Genomic DNA, 12,142 nt, shown 5'->3' on the forward strand with positions numbered 1-12,142 from the left:
CCCCATTCCTACTGTATGAACTGTTTGCATGGAGAAGGAGGCCCTCGGTCCACCATATAATCAAGAGGCCATGGGCAGGCAAGGCAGAAGCAGAGAGCTGCGGGGTCAGGGAAGGGGTAGTTACTGGGGTGTGGATGGTGGTGGTGATACCTCTTCCCTGCCTGGTGCTCTGCATTCACTCACTGGGGGGCTTCCATGGGGCACACTGACCATCCTAGAGGAATTCAAAAGACGCTGCCTGCATACCTGCTTTCCCCTCTTCCTTCATTCAGACACACCCTGGTACTAGAGGCCATAGTGATGGGAACACAACAGCAACAAGAGATATGGTCCCTGTTACTTGGGGTATAGAAAGTTATCATGACTAGACACCCAATCAGAGACCAGTGATGAGGTTGACAAGGCAGGGAGAACCCAGAAGCATGTCCAGAGGTCACCAGCTGGCAGATGTGGCCTGGAGGAGGTGTTGATTCATGGAAACAGCAAAAGGGGTGGCAGGAAAATAGCCTCAGAGAATCCCAAACTTGGGGCAGGGTGCATGAAAGGGTAAAAGCTAAGTGCCACACCCCAGGAGCTGTAGGAAGCTGAACAGGTGCACACCCACAGGCTGTGGAAGGGGTGGACACCTCCACTGCCTCTCCTGGCCCACCAACCTCCCCGAGTCCCTGGTCTCTGAGTTTGTGGTGTTTCCAAGAGGCCTGCGGTGGTCAGAATCCTAACAACCTATGCCAGAACCTTCCTCCTCTGCTCCTTGTTCTGAGGAACCCAGACCCCCTCATCCCCTGAAGCCAGCTGCTCTCTCAGGGTCTCAGGCCACTGAGCTGGCCTCCTCCTCCTCCTTTTTCCTATAGCCACTTTCAGGCCACAAGTCAGCAGGATGCTGTCCAAGGAGATGCCAGGACCCTTCCTCCTGCCTTGATGACTCTAGTGCTCCTCCTAGTTAGAATCTGGGAGTGGGGTTTCAGGGAGCACAGACTGATACCCTGGCTTATTCCTCTATACCCCCAGCAAACCCTTTGGAATCCACAGCATATGGCCACACAAGCTTCCTTAGAAGTGACAAGTCCTCATGGTCTCCATCAGCAGCCCTGCTCTACAGACAGGAGTTATCCAGGCTCTGAGGGATTGCACAGGACCCCAGCTGCAGAAGGTAGCACAAGTCTAGTGGACCCCAATACCTGACCTCATCATACAGCCCCAGAGGGCCACCTGCCCTCAGGACAGATCACTCTGTTCCCCAACTCTCACTTCTGTATTCATATGGGCAGGTGGGGTATAACCACAGCTTTTCTGGGATCAACAGAGGCACCTAAGAGGCAAGACATGGGTACACACTAATGTCTGCAGTGACATCACTTCTCCAGTAGCTGAGCCCATGGAGCCACAAGTGCCATGGGACTCAGCACGAATACTTGGACCATGGGGCGAGAGAGGGGTGGCACAGGGCAGGGCTGCGCCGGAGCTTCCCCACTCCCCAGTCCTCGCCCATCATTTGCTATCTATGCCCCGGCAGGCCCAGACAGAGAAACTCAGCTCCTCCTACACCACCACCCTTTCCTCTTGAGCCGCACAGCATAATCCAGAAGAACCCTGTGCCTGTGCTGGCCTGAAGGGGCAGTGAGTGGTCTGAGGCTTCTTCAAGCTCTTGAAACAGCCAGCCCCCCAAGGCCATCCTTAGGAGAGGAACAGAGCACCAACATCTCCCTGACAGTTTCCATGACCGCAGGTTCCTCAAGTCACAGGCTCTCTAGAGGACCTGAGGGCATAGCCATCCCGTGCCAGTCTCTGTGGCAATGATGTGCCAACAACCCACCAAACCCCTCCACAACTCTGCTGGGCCTCCTTTATGGAGATGAAATTGAGACTGGAACCTGGAGTGTGAGACAGCCCTCTCAGGCTGAGGAACAAACGCAGACTCCAATCCACCTGACCAAGGCCTAGACCTCTTCATGTTCTGGCAAGGGAGTAAGTGCAGTCCCAACCAGCAATAAACTGACTGGACAACCACAGGCTCTGAAGTTAGAGGCCCGGGTTCAACCCAGCTCTGCCCATTGCCTCAGAAACATGAGTGAATAAAAAGCCTTCAACTGCGCTAGAGTAATGAGAGATAACCACTAACCACTCTCTACCACCACCATGCCTTCTTCTCTACCATTTTCTAGAAAATGAAGAAAATATATCAAAGTTTTTTACCATAATATTACCTCCTTGAATGATAAGGATTTCACAACTGGTATCAAGTGCATAGACATATCTCTTCCGATCCATATCATCCATCTGCCTATCTACCCACTTACCCATCTATACCTTCATCCAGCCGCCCACACAACCAGTGATCCACTCATCATCCATGTATCCATCCATCCATCCATTTGTCCATCCATACACTCATATACAACTTGAGCTGGACTTTGGGCCACAGCCCACCTCAGATTGGGCTAGTAGAGTCTCCTGGCCTTAGACAGGTCAGCTGATTCCAGGAATCCCAGGGACCTCGTGGCACAGGGGGGTGACAATAAAACACTTAGGTCATAAGGATTCTAGGAGGGGCAAACGTGGCCACTTGTGCACGAGCTCCAGCTCAGAGTGGGATATGCGATTCTCCCTACTCTGCTGGGTCAGCCAGGCACACCTGCTCAAATAAGACCATCCACAGATGGAAACTGAGGCCAGAAGGAGAGGGGGCGAATTGTCCAAGGCTCTACATGACCTTCTGGAGTGGGAGCTCTCAGTGTTCCTGGTGTGGGCACCAGACCAACACTTCTTGCAACTATCCAGGAGAAATGGAGATGGAATATGAGTCTCTGGTTAGGATTTGGCCTCATAGCTACTGACCAAGCCTCACATCAGAAGTCATCACATCAGAAGCACACCTGCTGCAGAAAAGCACCCACAACATTTCAAATAGTATTTTCAGTCTTCATCCAACCTGATTTCAAAAAACAAAAACCAAAGGACAGTTAAATATGTGGTCTCTGCTCCACATGCTGACCCAGCAGAAAGTCTTATTCCTGTTCCCATCAGCTCCGCAGGGACCTGATGCAGAGATGCAGATCTGGGACCTTCTGCGGGGCAAGCAGATATAGGGCAGTGGCGTTGGGATGCCGCCTCACCTTTGTTCACCCCCACGCTAGCTGCAAGTTTCTACGCAGAAAGTGAGAGCTCCAAGAGTTTTCTAGTACACAAAAGGCCACAAAGTGGTGAAATTTCTAAAACTCCATAAAAATCTAAATATACAAATAAATTTTCTGTTGCATTTCAAAGGCAACCCCAATGCTGCCCATGGTTATTACAATGGGCCTTGACACTTACATTTATACATAATTTGGTAGGCCACTTTCACAATTTCTGACAGCTGCCATAAAAGTGAATAGCAGTTATTCCCCATTACAGGAAAATCTCTGTATGCCTACAACAGAAACACAGAAACATGATGGGCCTGGGGCCGCTGGCACAGCTCATGTCCAAAGAGCCCCTTGGGTTCGTCTCAGGTCCAGGAATGACCACCTACCTGGTACCTCTGTGAGGCCTTTTCTACAAACTAGACATAGTAGCTTCTACACTGCACCTGCCTGACCTCCAACCTTCTGGGTCTCTGTTGGAGCCAAGGCATGGGGGTCCCACAGGGCTTCTTCTCCACTGTGTCAAATGGTCAGAACTACTGTTTCAATGACTGTGGGACATCTTAAACATAACCGTGACCTTTTGATGCCATTCTTAGTGATTTCCAATTTTTGCGACTCTAAAAGATCTTTAGAGATGTATTTCTGCAGGGCATCTCTGGTCATTCCTTACCAACCCCATACCAGGCACAGCCTCAGCCCCTCCAGGAACACACTGGCTAAACTGCTCTCTCAGGAACTCGTCATCGAGAGAAGGGGCTTAGTCAAGGTCAAGGCTATTCACACTCCTTGCTGGCCCACAGGAAAGAAACAATACAGGTCCACAAGTGGGCTCCCCAGGAAGGACAGCACCTGGGCCAGGTGAAGTAGAGCCTGATCAAGAAAGCATAGCGCACAGAGAACACTGGTAGGGAGGGCAGCACCCCTCTGCCCAGGTGAGCCTGAGGCTTCCTCGGAGGGCACACCTGGGGCCCCAACACAGACTGTAGTAAACATGCACTGAGGTCAGGCCCAGGTATCTCTAAGATCCCTGCGGGAAACCTCTGCTTGTCTGGGGCAAGAACTGCACCTCATCTCAGCACCCATGGGGAACTTCCTCTAAGTTGGGGGGATCTCTAAGCACCCCCCACTCCTGGGAAACACACAGGCAAAAGACACCTTCTTGTCCTCCAGAGTCTGAACCCCCACTTCTAGCTCCACAGCTGGGGCTGGGGCTGGCACGCAGGTACCCCTAAATGCATAACAAGTGACAGGCTCAAACATCTGGGGTTGCCTTCCCTAGGGGCTGCTCCAGGAGTAGACCCAGGATCTACCCTGTGCCTCTTCCCTAAGGATCCCCCGTGCTAGCACCAATGCCATATGGTTCAGGTGAGTGAGACAATCCTGTCTGGCTCACACCCGACCCCCGTGTTCATTTCCAGGCTGCTCCTTCTCTGCCACCTCTGCCCAAATGATTTCTCCTCCTTTCACCAGGAATCCTCCTAAACCCCTGCAATGAGGTGGGAAACCCCCCAAGATAATCCCTGTTTTAGTACTTAAACCTTCTGCTGATTTATCCTAGTACCAAACTCTCAAGGCCAAGCTACCCCACCACAGGTACAGAGCCTCTCCCACAGGCTGTGACAGCTCTGGGTCTGTGCCACTCACACACATGCAGGGCACTTGGCCAGAGGCTCAGGAGGAAAGTGATGCCCACATACCGCTGCTCTGCCATCATTGGGCGTGTCTGTTTTAGTTAATGACAAGCCATTCCCTTGCCCTGCCAGGTTTCTGTGTGTTTGGGGTGCGCCAGGCTCTGCTACCTGTCCAGCACCTGCTCCCCAGGACACAAGAGTAGGACCACCTAAAGGTGCCTCTGAGGTTCACTGGCCCAGCGGTGTTTCCTGTAAGTCTGTAAAGTGGCTGGTTTTTCAACATTTCATAACTGTGCTTTTAAATTATCACAATTGAAACCATGGGGACTACAACGATGTAAGAAAAAAATTAATTAATAAAAAATAAGTAAATAAATCCCAAATACAAGATATTTAAAAATAAATACATAGGGGTCTCCCTGGTGGCGCAAGGGGTTAAGCACCGCACTACGAGGAGGTCCACGGCCTCTGCAGCACGAGTTCTATCCCCAGCTGGCCAGGGAGCAACCCACATGGCAAAGCAGACCTCTCCTGTCTCGCCTGCTGCTCCCGTCAGCAGTGTGTTTCAGTCAGTCTGCCTGTTCTGTTCCCCACTCTGTCTCTGGTTACTCCTCTCACCCCCCGCATCTCTGGCCTGTACCCCAGCTCTTGTATGCATAAATAAATAAATCTTTAAAAAATAAATAAATAAATAAAAACTAAATTACCATAATTGTTTGTGAGCTATTTCCAAATTAAAAAGAAGGAGTTTTACGATTAGCATGGTTTGAAAAAAAGTACAGCAGAATGTCACTAACTGTTGGCGCTAATAGGGCTGGTACAAAAGGAATCACTGTATTTGCCTCTCCACATTGTGTGTTTGAAATTTCCATAATAAAAACAAAATAAAAACAAATGATTAAAAAAAAAAAGCAGATATTGATAGGTTTTTGTTAGCTCCTGCCTCGGGATTCCAGTGTCCTGTGACATTTCCTGTGTAGCCCTGGGATCTCCACCTGACCCTTCTGGCTCAGGCACAGCCCCTCCCAGCAAGCCAGCCGCCCCCCTTCAGATCAGAGAGGAAATGACAGGCGGACAGGCCGACACTAGCAGGAGGGCAGCACTGTGTCAGAAACACTGATGCGGCACCCACCCGCACAGCACCCATGGGTAACTGCCCAGGCACATCTCTAAGTCCCTGCTCAGGGGTCAGTGAACCGTGTGACTGACTGCACTTCCCAGAAGGGCTACCTGGAGCTCAAAACACCTGAGCTATGCATTCCTACCCCCACCCACGACACCTGCAACGTTTCAATACCTCTGTTCACCTTTAAACACCTGGACACTAACTCTAGCCCCAAACAGCCATGGCAGCAGGCTGGGCTCTCACACCACTGCCCACTTCTGACCCTTAAGCTCAATGGGCTCCAAAAATGAGTCCAAGGGGTTCTCCATGGGCATGGTCAGTGCCCAGGAAACATTTGTGACATCAGCAAATGAAGATTTGTTTTAAAATAAAAGATCAGAAATACTCTTCATCTAAACCAATGATTGCTAAATGTGCTCACCTAAATGTGAATAATCATTCACACAGCAGGGCACCTGGTGTTTGGGAAACAGCGTTCTAGGAAAACAAGATCAGATAGCAGGAACTTCAGATCCCCTTTTGAGGCCCTTTTTGTCAGGAAGAACATTTCCCTTGACAGAAGATGGAGTCTCTCACTTAAGAAAACAGGCAAAGAGACCCGGAAAATGCACTAACCGTTTCACATAAAGTTGCTCTAGTACATGACTCCTGTGACCCCCTCATGGTATCTGATATCCTGAACCTGGGCATGCAGTGCCTGCAGTCCCGGGAGGACAGCTGCCTGAGCAACAAGGCCCTGGCAGGCCAACCAGCAGCAGCTGCACTACCAGAAACCAGGCACCTGAGCAGATGGGCCCCACAAGCAGCATGTCATGACAGTACGTGCTGAAGCACACTACCTGGAGAAGGGCACTAGGCAGCCAGGCCTGGGGAGCCAGCCCTTTACAGGCACAAATGCACTTTGTCAGGCCTGCCAGGACCACTTCAGAACTTAAGAGTCCACTTCAGCAAAGGAACACTGCACCCCAGAGAACTGCATCAGGTCAAATAAAAACCCAACTTCAGATGAGGGGTCTGGGGTAGACGGAGGAAGCACTGGACCCCACCTGGAGCTCAGGACGAAGCTGGGTGGGAAAGGTGAATGTGGTGGGATGTGAAACTGGAGGCAGTAAAAGGAAGATTTCTGAAGCTGAGCCCTGCCAGGTGACCAGAGGCCTGGGGGTACTGGGGGAGAAAGGGGGCAAGGAACAGAAGAGATTACCTGTGTAATCATTCACCACTGCTCCGGGGAAGCCCACTCCCTGCCTTCACACAGCTGGGCCTGCACCAGAGGGTCCCAATCAGGTCATCACCCGGTCAGCCAAGGGAGTCAAGGGAGTAGATGCACTGCCTTGTAGGCAGAAGAGGAAAAGGGGGGGGGGGGAGGACCCAGCACAGTCAGAGGAGCCCAGCTTGGGTAAGGTCCTGGGAGCAGGGAGCAGAGACCCAGAGGGTCAGGGATCTGGAGGGAAGGATGAAAAGGATGAGGTCTGGTCAGAGGAGGGGCCAGATGGGACAGGAGGGTCAGCAAAGGAGGGGCCACCCCAGCAAGGGTCCAGCAGCAGGTCAGCAGACTAGGGATTCAGTGGTGGAAGGGCTAGCTGGGGGACAGGAAGCAGGGAGGGCGTGGGGAGATTGTGGTGGGCAGGGGAGGGCAGGGTGGGTCCAACTGGGAAGGGGACTTGTAGCAGGAAGGGCAAGCCCAATGAAGAGGCAGACTAGGAAGCAGGGCAGCAGGGGGCCGGGTTGTGGGGCGGGGCACTGGATTTCCAGATGAAGACCTGGGATGCTTGCCTCAAAGCTGCAAGCTGGGTGTGGGTAATTAGTATTCGGTACCGCCTGGGCAAAGGTGCCTAGCGCATACCTGGGCGTGGTCTCTGCTGGGAAGCACCAGGTAGCTGGACAGCACCAAGAAATATTCTTTGAACAGTTACAGGGCTGGGCTGCCAGCACCTCCAGGTCTCTGCTACAGCTCAGAATGCAGGGTGGGGGCAAGAGGGAGGTTGTAGGGAGGGGATATTCCAGCCAGTTTCCACTTTCCTGCCAGCAGTGATTCCTCTTATCCTGCGTGTGCTGATGTCACTTACATCGATGGGCAACCAAATTGAAAAGAGACATTCTGCACACTGCCCTGAACCCTAGCTACCCACCCCCACTCAAGCAAAAACAGTAATCTTGACCCACACAGGCCAAGAAGCAGGAAAGAGGCACTTGAAGCTGTGAGGAGCTGCAAAAGGAGGAAGTGGGAGGCTGCCTCGTGCACAGGAATGGCTTACGCCCCAGGCACACGAGTGGGCAGGGCTATGCAGAGTCCCCTGTGGGTGGGAATCCTGAGCCAGTGGCCAAGATGCCCAGGTGGCCCTTCTCCAGAGAAACCCCTCTCCCACCATCACTCCCCTGTATGACACTGCCATCTGTGCACACCTTAACACCCTAACTAGACCTCCTCCCCTCCCGCATCCCTCTAGTGCCTGAACAGGTCACCTGCTGAGCCCAAGCTGTGCCCCTCAGGGCTTTGGACACAGGTGAATGCCATCAGAAACATCACCAGGTTGCATCTCCCCCTTCTCCCATCCCACTGCTTCATGCTCCCCACATTGCTGCAAACCAACCCCCCCCCAAACCCACGGACACCCCCCCACACACACACACCCTCTTCAGCCACACCAGGCTGGGCCATCCCCCCACCACTGCAGTGTTTAGCAGGTTTTGGGTATTCCTGAACATGATGCCTCCAGTTCTGACATGTGGCTCAGTTAAATAAAAAGGAATTCCTGTCCTTAGTTTAGGGACAACCAGTGGGACTACACAAGGGGCTGGGCTAGAAGGAAACCTGCTCTGGTCAATATTTTTGTGGCTCCTCCTCTATGGCAGGCCAGTGGAATAGGCTGTATGCCCTAAACTCTTTCTGCCCTGCAGGAGAGCAGCAGTAGGCACACCTTCTCAGGGAGGGGCAGAACACTAGCCCCTCAAATCTCAACTCTGTGCCCTTCTTCCTGGGCATTTTCCTCTACCACCCAGCCTCAGGGCCAGCCTGGGTTCTACAGAGCCCCTAAGCATATTCATGGCACCCCAGATTCCTGTACACCAGGGCAGCACAAGAGTGCTGCAGGAAACTCCAGGAGCCTCCCTACAAAGGGACAGTGGCTCTGGGAGCCCACAGCTGAGCCCTACCCCAGCCTCAATCTCCGGAGCACACTTTCTCCAGAGGGCATATGACACACTGCATTCAAGCAATGGGGGTTGGGGGGTAAGCGTCAGCTTCTTCTGGGCATCTACCCAGTGCCCTGCATGGCTTCTGCATGTCCCAGATTCGATCCTGAGGAAGCGGCACCGCGGGCAGGTGACTACACTGCAGGATGGCTTCGCAAATCTTCACCAAGTTGCAGAGCTCATTAAGGACGGATTTCACAGACTCCCAGAATTTTCTAATTGGGAGGGAGAATCCCTGGGGCATCATTGAGTCCCTTACCATGTTTCTCTGCACCTCCCTATATCTATTTGTCAATACCACCACCACCTGTGTGTACACATGGATTTGAATAGGAATATCCTCAAGGAGCCAAAATGATTAGAAGTGGCAGAAGATTTCAAAATGTGTGCTTTTCCAATATGAACATTTTGCCTTTACGACAGCCCTATAGGAGCATTACAAAACTGTTTATAAAGGGGGGAATGAGGCCTAGTGAGGGAAGGCCTGCATCGCCCAGGGAGTCACAGCTCCTAGCAGGGAACCCCAGATGTCTGCTGTCAGAATATGCGTTCTGGCCACCGTAACAGATTCTCCTCTCTCTTTCAATCTTTTAATTTTTCTAAATCAAATGGCTATAGAAAAAATTTATTTAAAAGAAGACAATGATGCAGCCTTTCACAGAACCAGCTGAGCCCCTGGTGTACAGACCTCAGCAAGGCCCTGGGCCTCTGGGCCTGGCCAACTGCGCTCAGCCTCCCTGGTCTCTGAGCTGATCTGGCTTCTGGGGTCCCTTCTAGTCCCAGTAAGGGGGTTGCTCCACTTGGGGTGGGTCCAGTTGTGGAGACCAAACACGCAATAGATGGGAGAGCTGTAAGGGGAGGACCCCTCAATAGGTCAAGCAAGCCCTCCTGCTGCCATAAGAAGAGAGCTGTAGACCCCACCACCCCTCCTCTCCCTGAGGCATGCAGCCCTCTGGCCCATCTCCCTTCTTCTCAGTCTTTATTTCTGGCACCTCTCTGTCTCTGGCCTTCACTCTATACTTTTCTCTCTTCCCTTGACGTCCTGGCCCGCTCCCTGCCAGGTATTCCCCTCCAAGTATTTCCTCCTCTTGTCTTCCCAGTCCCAGCACATGCTGATTGTGCATGTGTGTCTCTCTCTCCCTCTCTACCCTAAAATGCAGGTTGAGTCATGGGCCTTTCTGTGTGTCCCATAGCCCTGTGACCATGTGCTGTCCTGGGCATCACCACCTAAGGACACACCCCTTGGTCCATGAGTAGTGACTCCTTGGTCCCCATAGACCCCAGCTATGTGACCACACACACACACACACACACACACCCCAGTTGTTCTTACCAAAGCTCACATTACACCTCTTTTCCTCCATGTGCCCCTAGATGGACTCCCCCACCCCATGTGATTCCCACCACCCTCAGGAAGGAACAAAACCTTCATGGGCCTTTCAAGCTAGGGTGGGATGAAATGCACAGTCACAAATTTCAAAAAGCCCCACTTAGCAAAGACATCTGCCTGCAGCCTCCGGGGTCCTGGGACTGGGAGGAGCTGAGCCACCCTCTGTCCTGCCCAGGGGAGACAGTGACAAAGTTCAGGCACTGCAAGTCACCAGGGGCCACAGTCACACAGGAGTGGGGTAGCAGGGTCCAGACCCTGTGTGACCTTGGCAAACCCTGTTCTTCTTGACCACAGATGGTCCACAATGGGGCGCCAAAGTGACCAAAGAAGGCAAATTCCTTTCCCTCTCCCTACATCTCCCTCATCTATAGGGTTGGGAGGGTGACTTTGCAAGCCCCTCAGTGCACTGGGCACATTGAAAAGAAGCAGCAGGAACCCTCAACCAGCCCACTTTCTGTCTGTACTGCAGATGGGTACAGCCAAAGAACAGTGGGCCAGGGCTCCAGCCCCGCTGGACTAGCCACCAGCTACCTGACCTTGGGTCAGTCCTGGCCCTCTCTAGGGCCAGACTTCCGTCTTCATGCTCCACGCCCAGAGGTGCTGCTGTGGACTGTAACTCAGAGGCGATCCCATCCCATGCCCGCCCCCACTGCCTCCCCCACTGCCTCCCCAGGTCTCTGAGTGACCTTGAAGACAAAACCCCCCATTCAGAACCTCAGTTTTCCCCGCTGCCCAATAGGTAGATGCACATCCAGTTCCCAATCGTGCCACTGCTTCCGGAGCAGGTTGCTTCCAGACCAGATCGGGGGTCGAGACAGCACTTACCGTACTCCAGTGACGTGAACGCTTGGTGGGCACCAGGGTGGCCGTGACCAGCAAGTGTGAGGCAGCCACCACGAGACCGAAGCCGATGGCCAGCACGCTGCGCACGGGCAGCAGAGCATAGGACACGAAGGTGACTAAAAGGAGCTGCCAAACGCCTTGCTCCGCGGCCACGGGCACCGCAGCAGCCCCAGCCTGAGTCCCGGCGGGGCCACCGAGCGCGAAGGGGCAGCAGAGCAGTGCGAAGGTGAGGCTGAAAAGCAGGGCGAGCCGGCCGACCTGCTGCAGCTGGGGCACCTGCAAGGAGCGGACATTGGTGACCACGAGGAGCGCCAGGAAAAGGATGCAGTGCACGGGGTGCGAGCCTTTGGCCAGGCCAGGCGCGGGCCCGGGCGCGCCCAGGAGCTCGGCGAGCGCCAGCGTGCCCGCCAGGAGACTGAGCACGACCAGCGCCTTCAGCGTGGCCGCCTGCTCCAGCCGCAGCGTGTAGCCGCGGAACAGCGCCTCCAGCTCCGGGCACGCGAACTCCTCGCCGCACGCTCGGAGCCCCTGCCGGCCGCCCGACCCTGCCGCCCGCTCAGCGCCCCCGGGCTCGCCCGCGCCGCGTCCGCCGCCGCCTCGGCCGCGCGGCGCCCCCGCCATCTCAGCGCCATGCAGCGACCGCGGACGCGGACGCGCCCCTCGCCGTCCCGGGGCGCCGGGGCGCGGGCGGCGGCGCCGGGGCGGGCCGGCGCGGGCGGCTAGGCGCCCGGCTCGGCGGACGAAGTTGAGGTGCCGCTTGCCCCGCGCGCGTACCCCGAGCGCGGCGCCTCCCGCCCCGCGCCTGCGCACTGGCGCCGCTCGCGCCCCGGCTGCG

General features: G+C 54.3%; 1 protein-coding gene across 2 annotated transcripts in view; it reads right to left on the bottom strand.

Annotated features, from left to right (window-relative positions):
• The window catches only part of ADCY1 (adenylate cyclase 1), a gene marked incomplete at both ends in the record, with an annotated part of 142,718 nt that extends 130,790 nt beyond the window's left edge, over positions 1–11,928 (bottom strand). For both annotated transcript variants that reach the window (XM_084247973.1, XM_084247972.1), the window contains one exon: positions 11,290–11,928. In XM_084247973.1, the coding sequence (XP_084104099.1) occupies positions 11,290–11,928 (639 nt within the window). The remainder of the gene's footprint in view (positions 1–11,289) is intronic.
• Positions 11,929–12,142: the final 214 nt, after the last annotated feature.

This window comes from Talpa europaea (genome assembly GCF_964194135.1).
Source record: "Talpa europaea genome assembly, chromosome: 11".
NCBI lineage: Eukaryota > Metazoa > Chordata > Mammalia > Eulipotyphla > Talpidae > Talpa > Talpa europaea.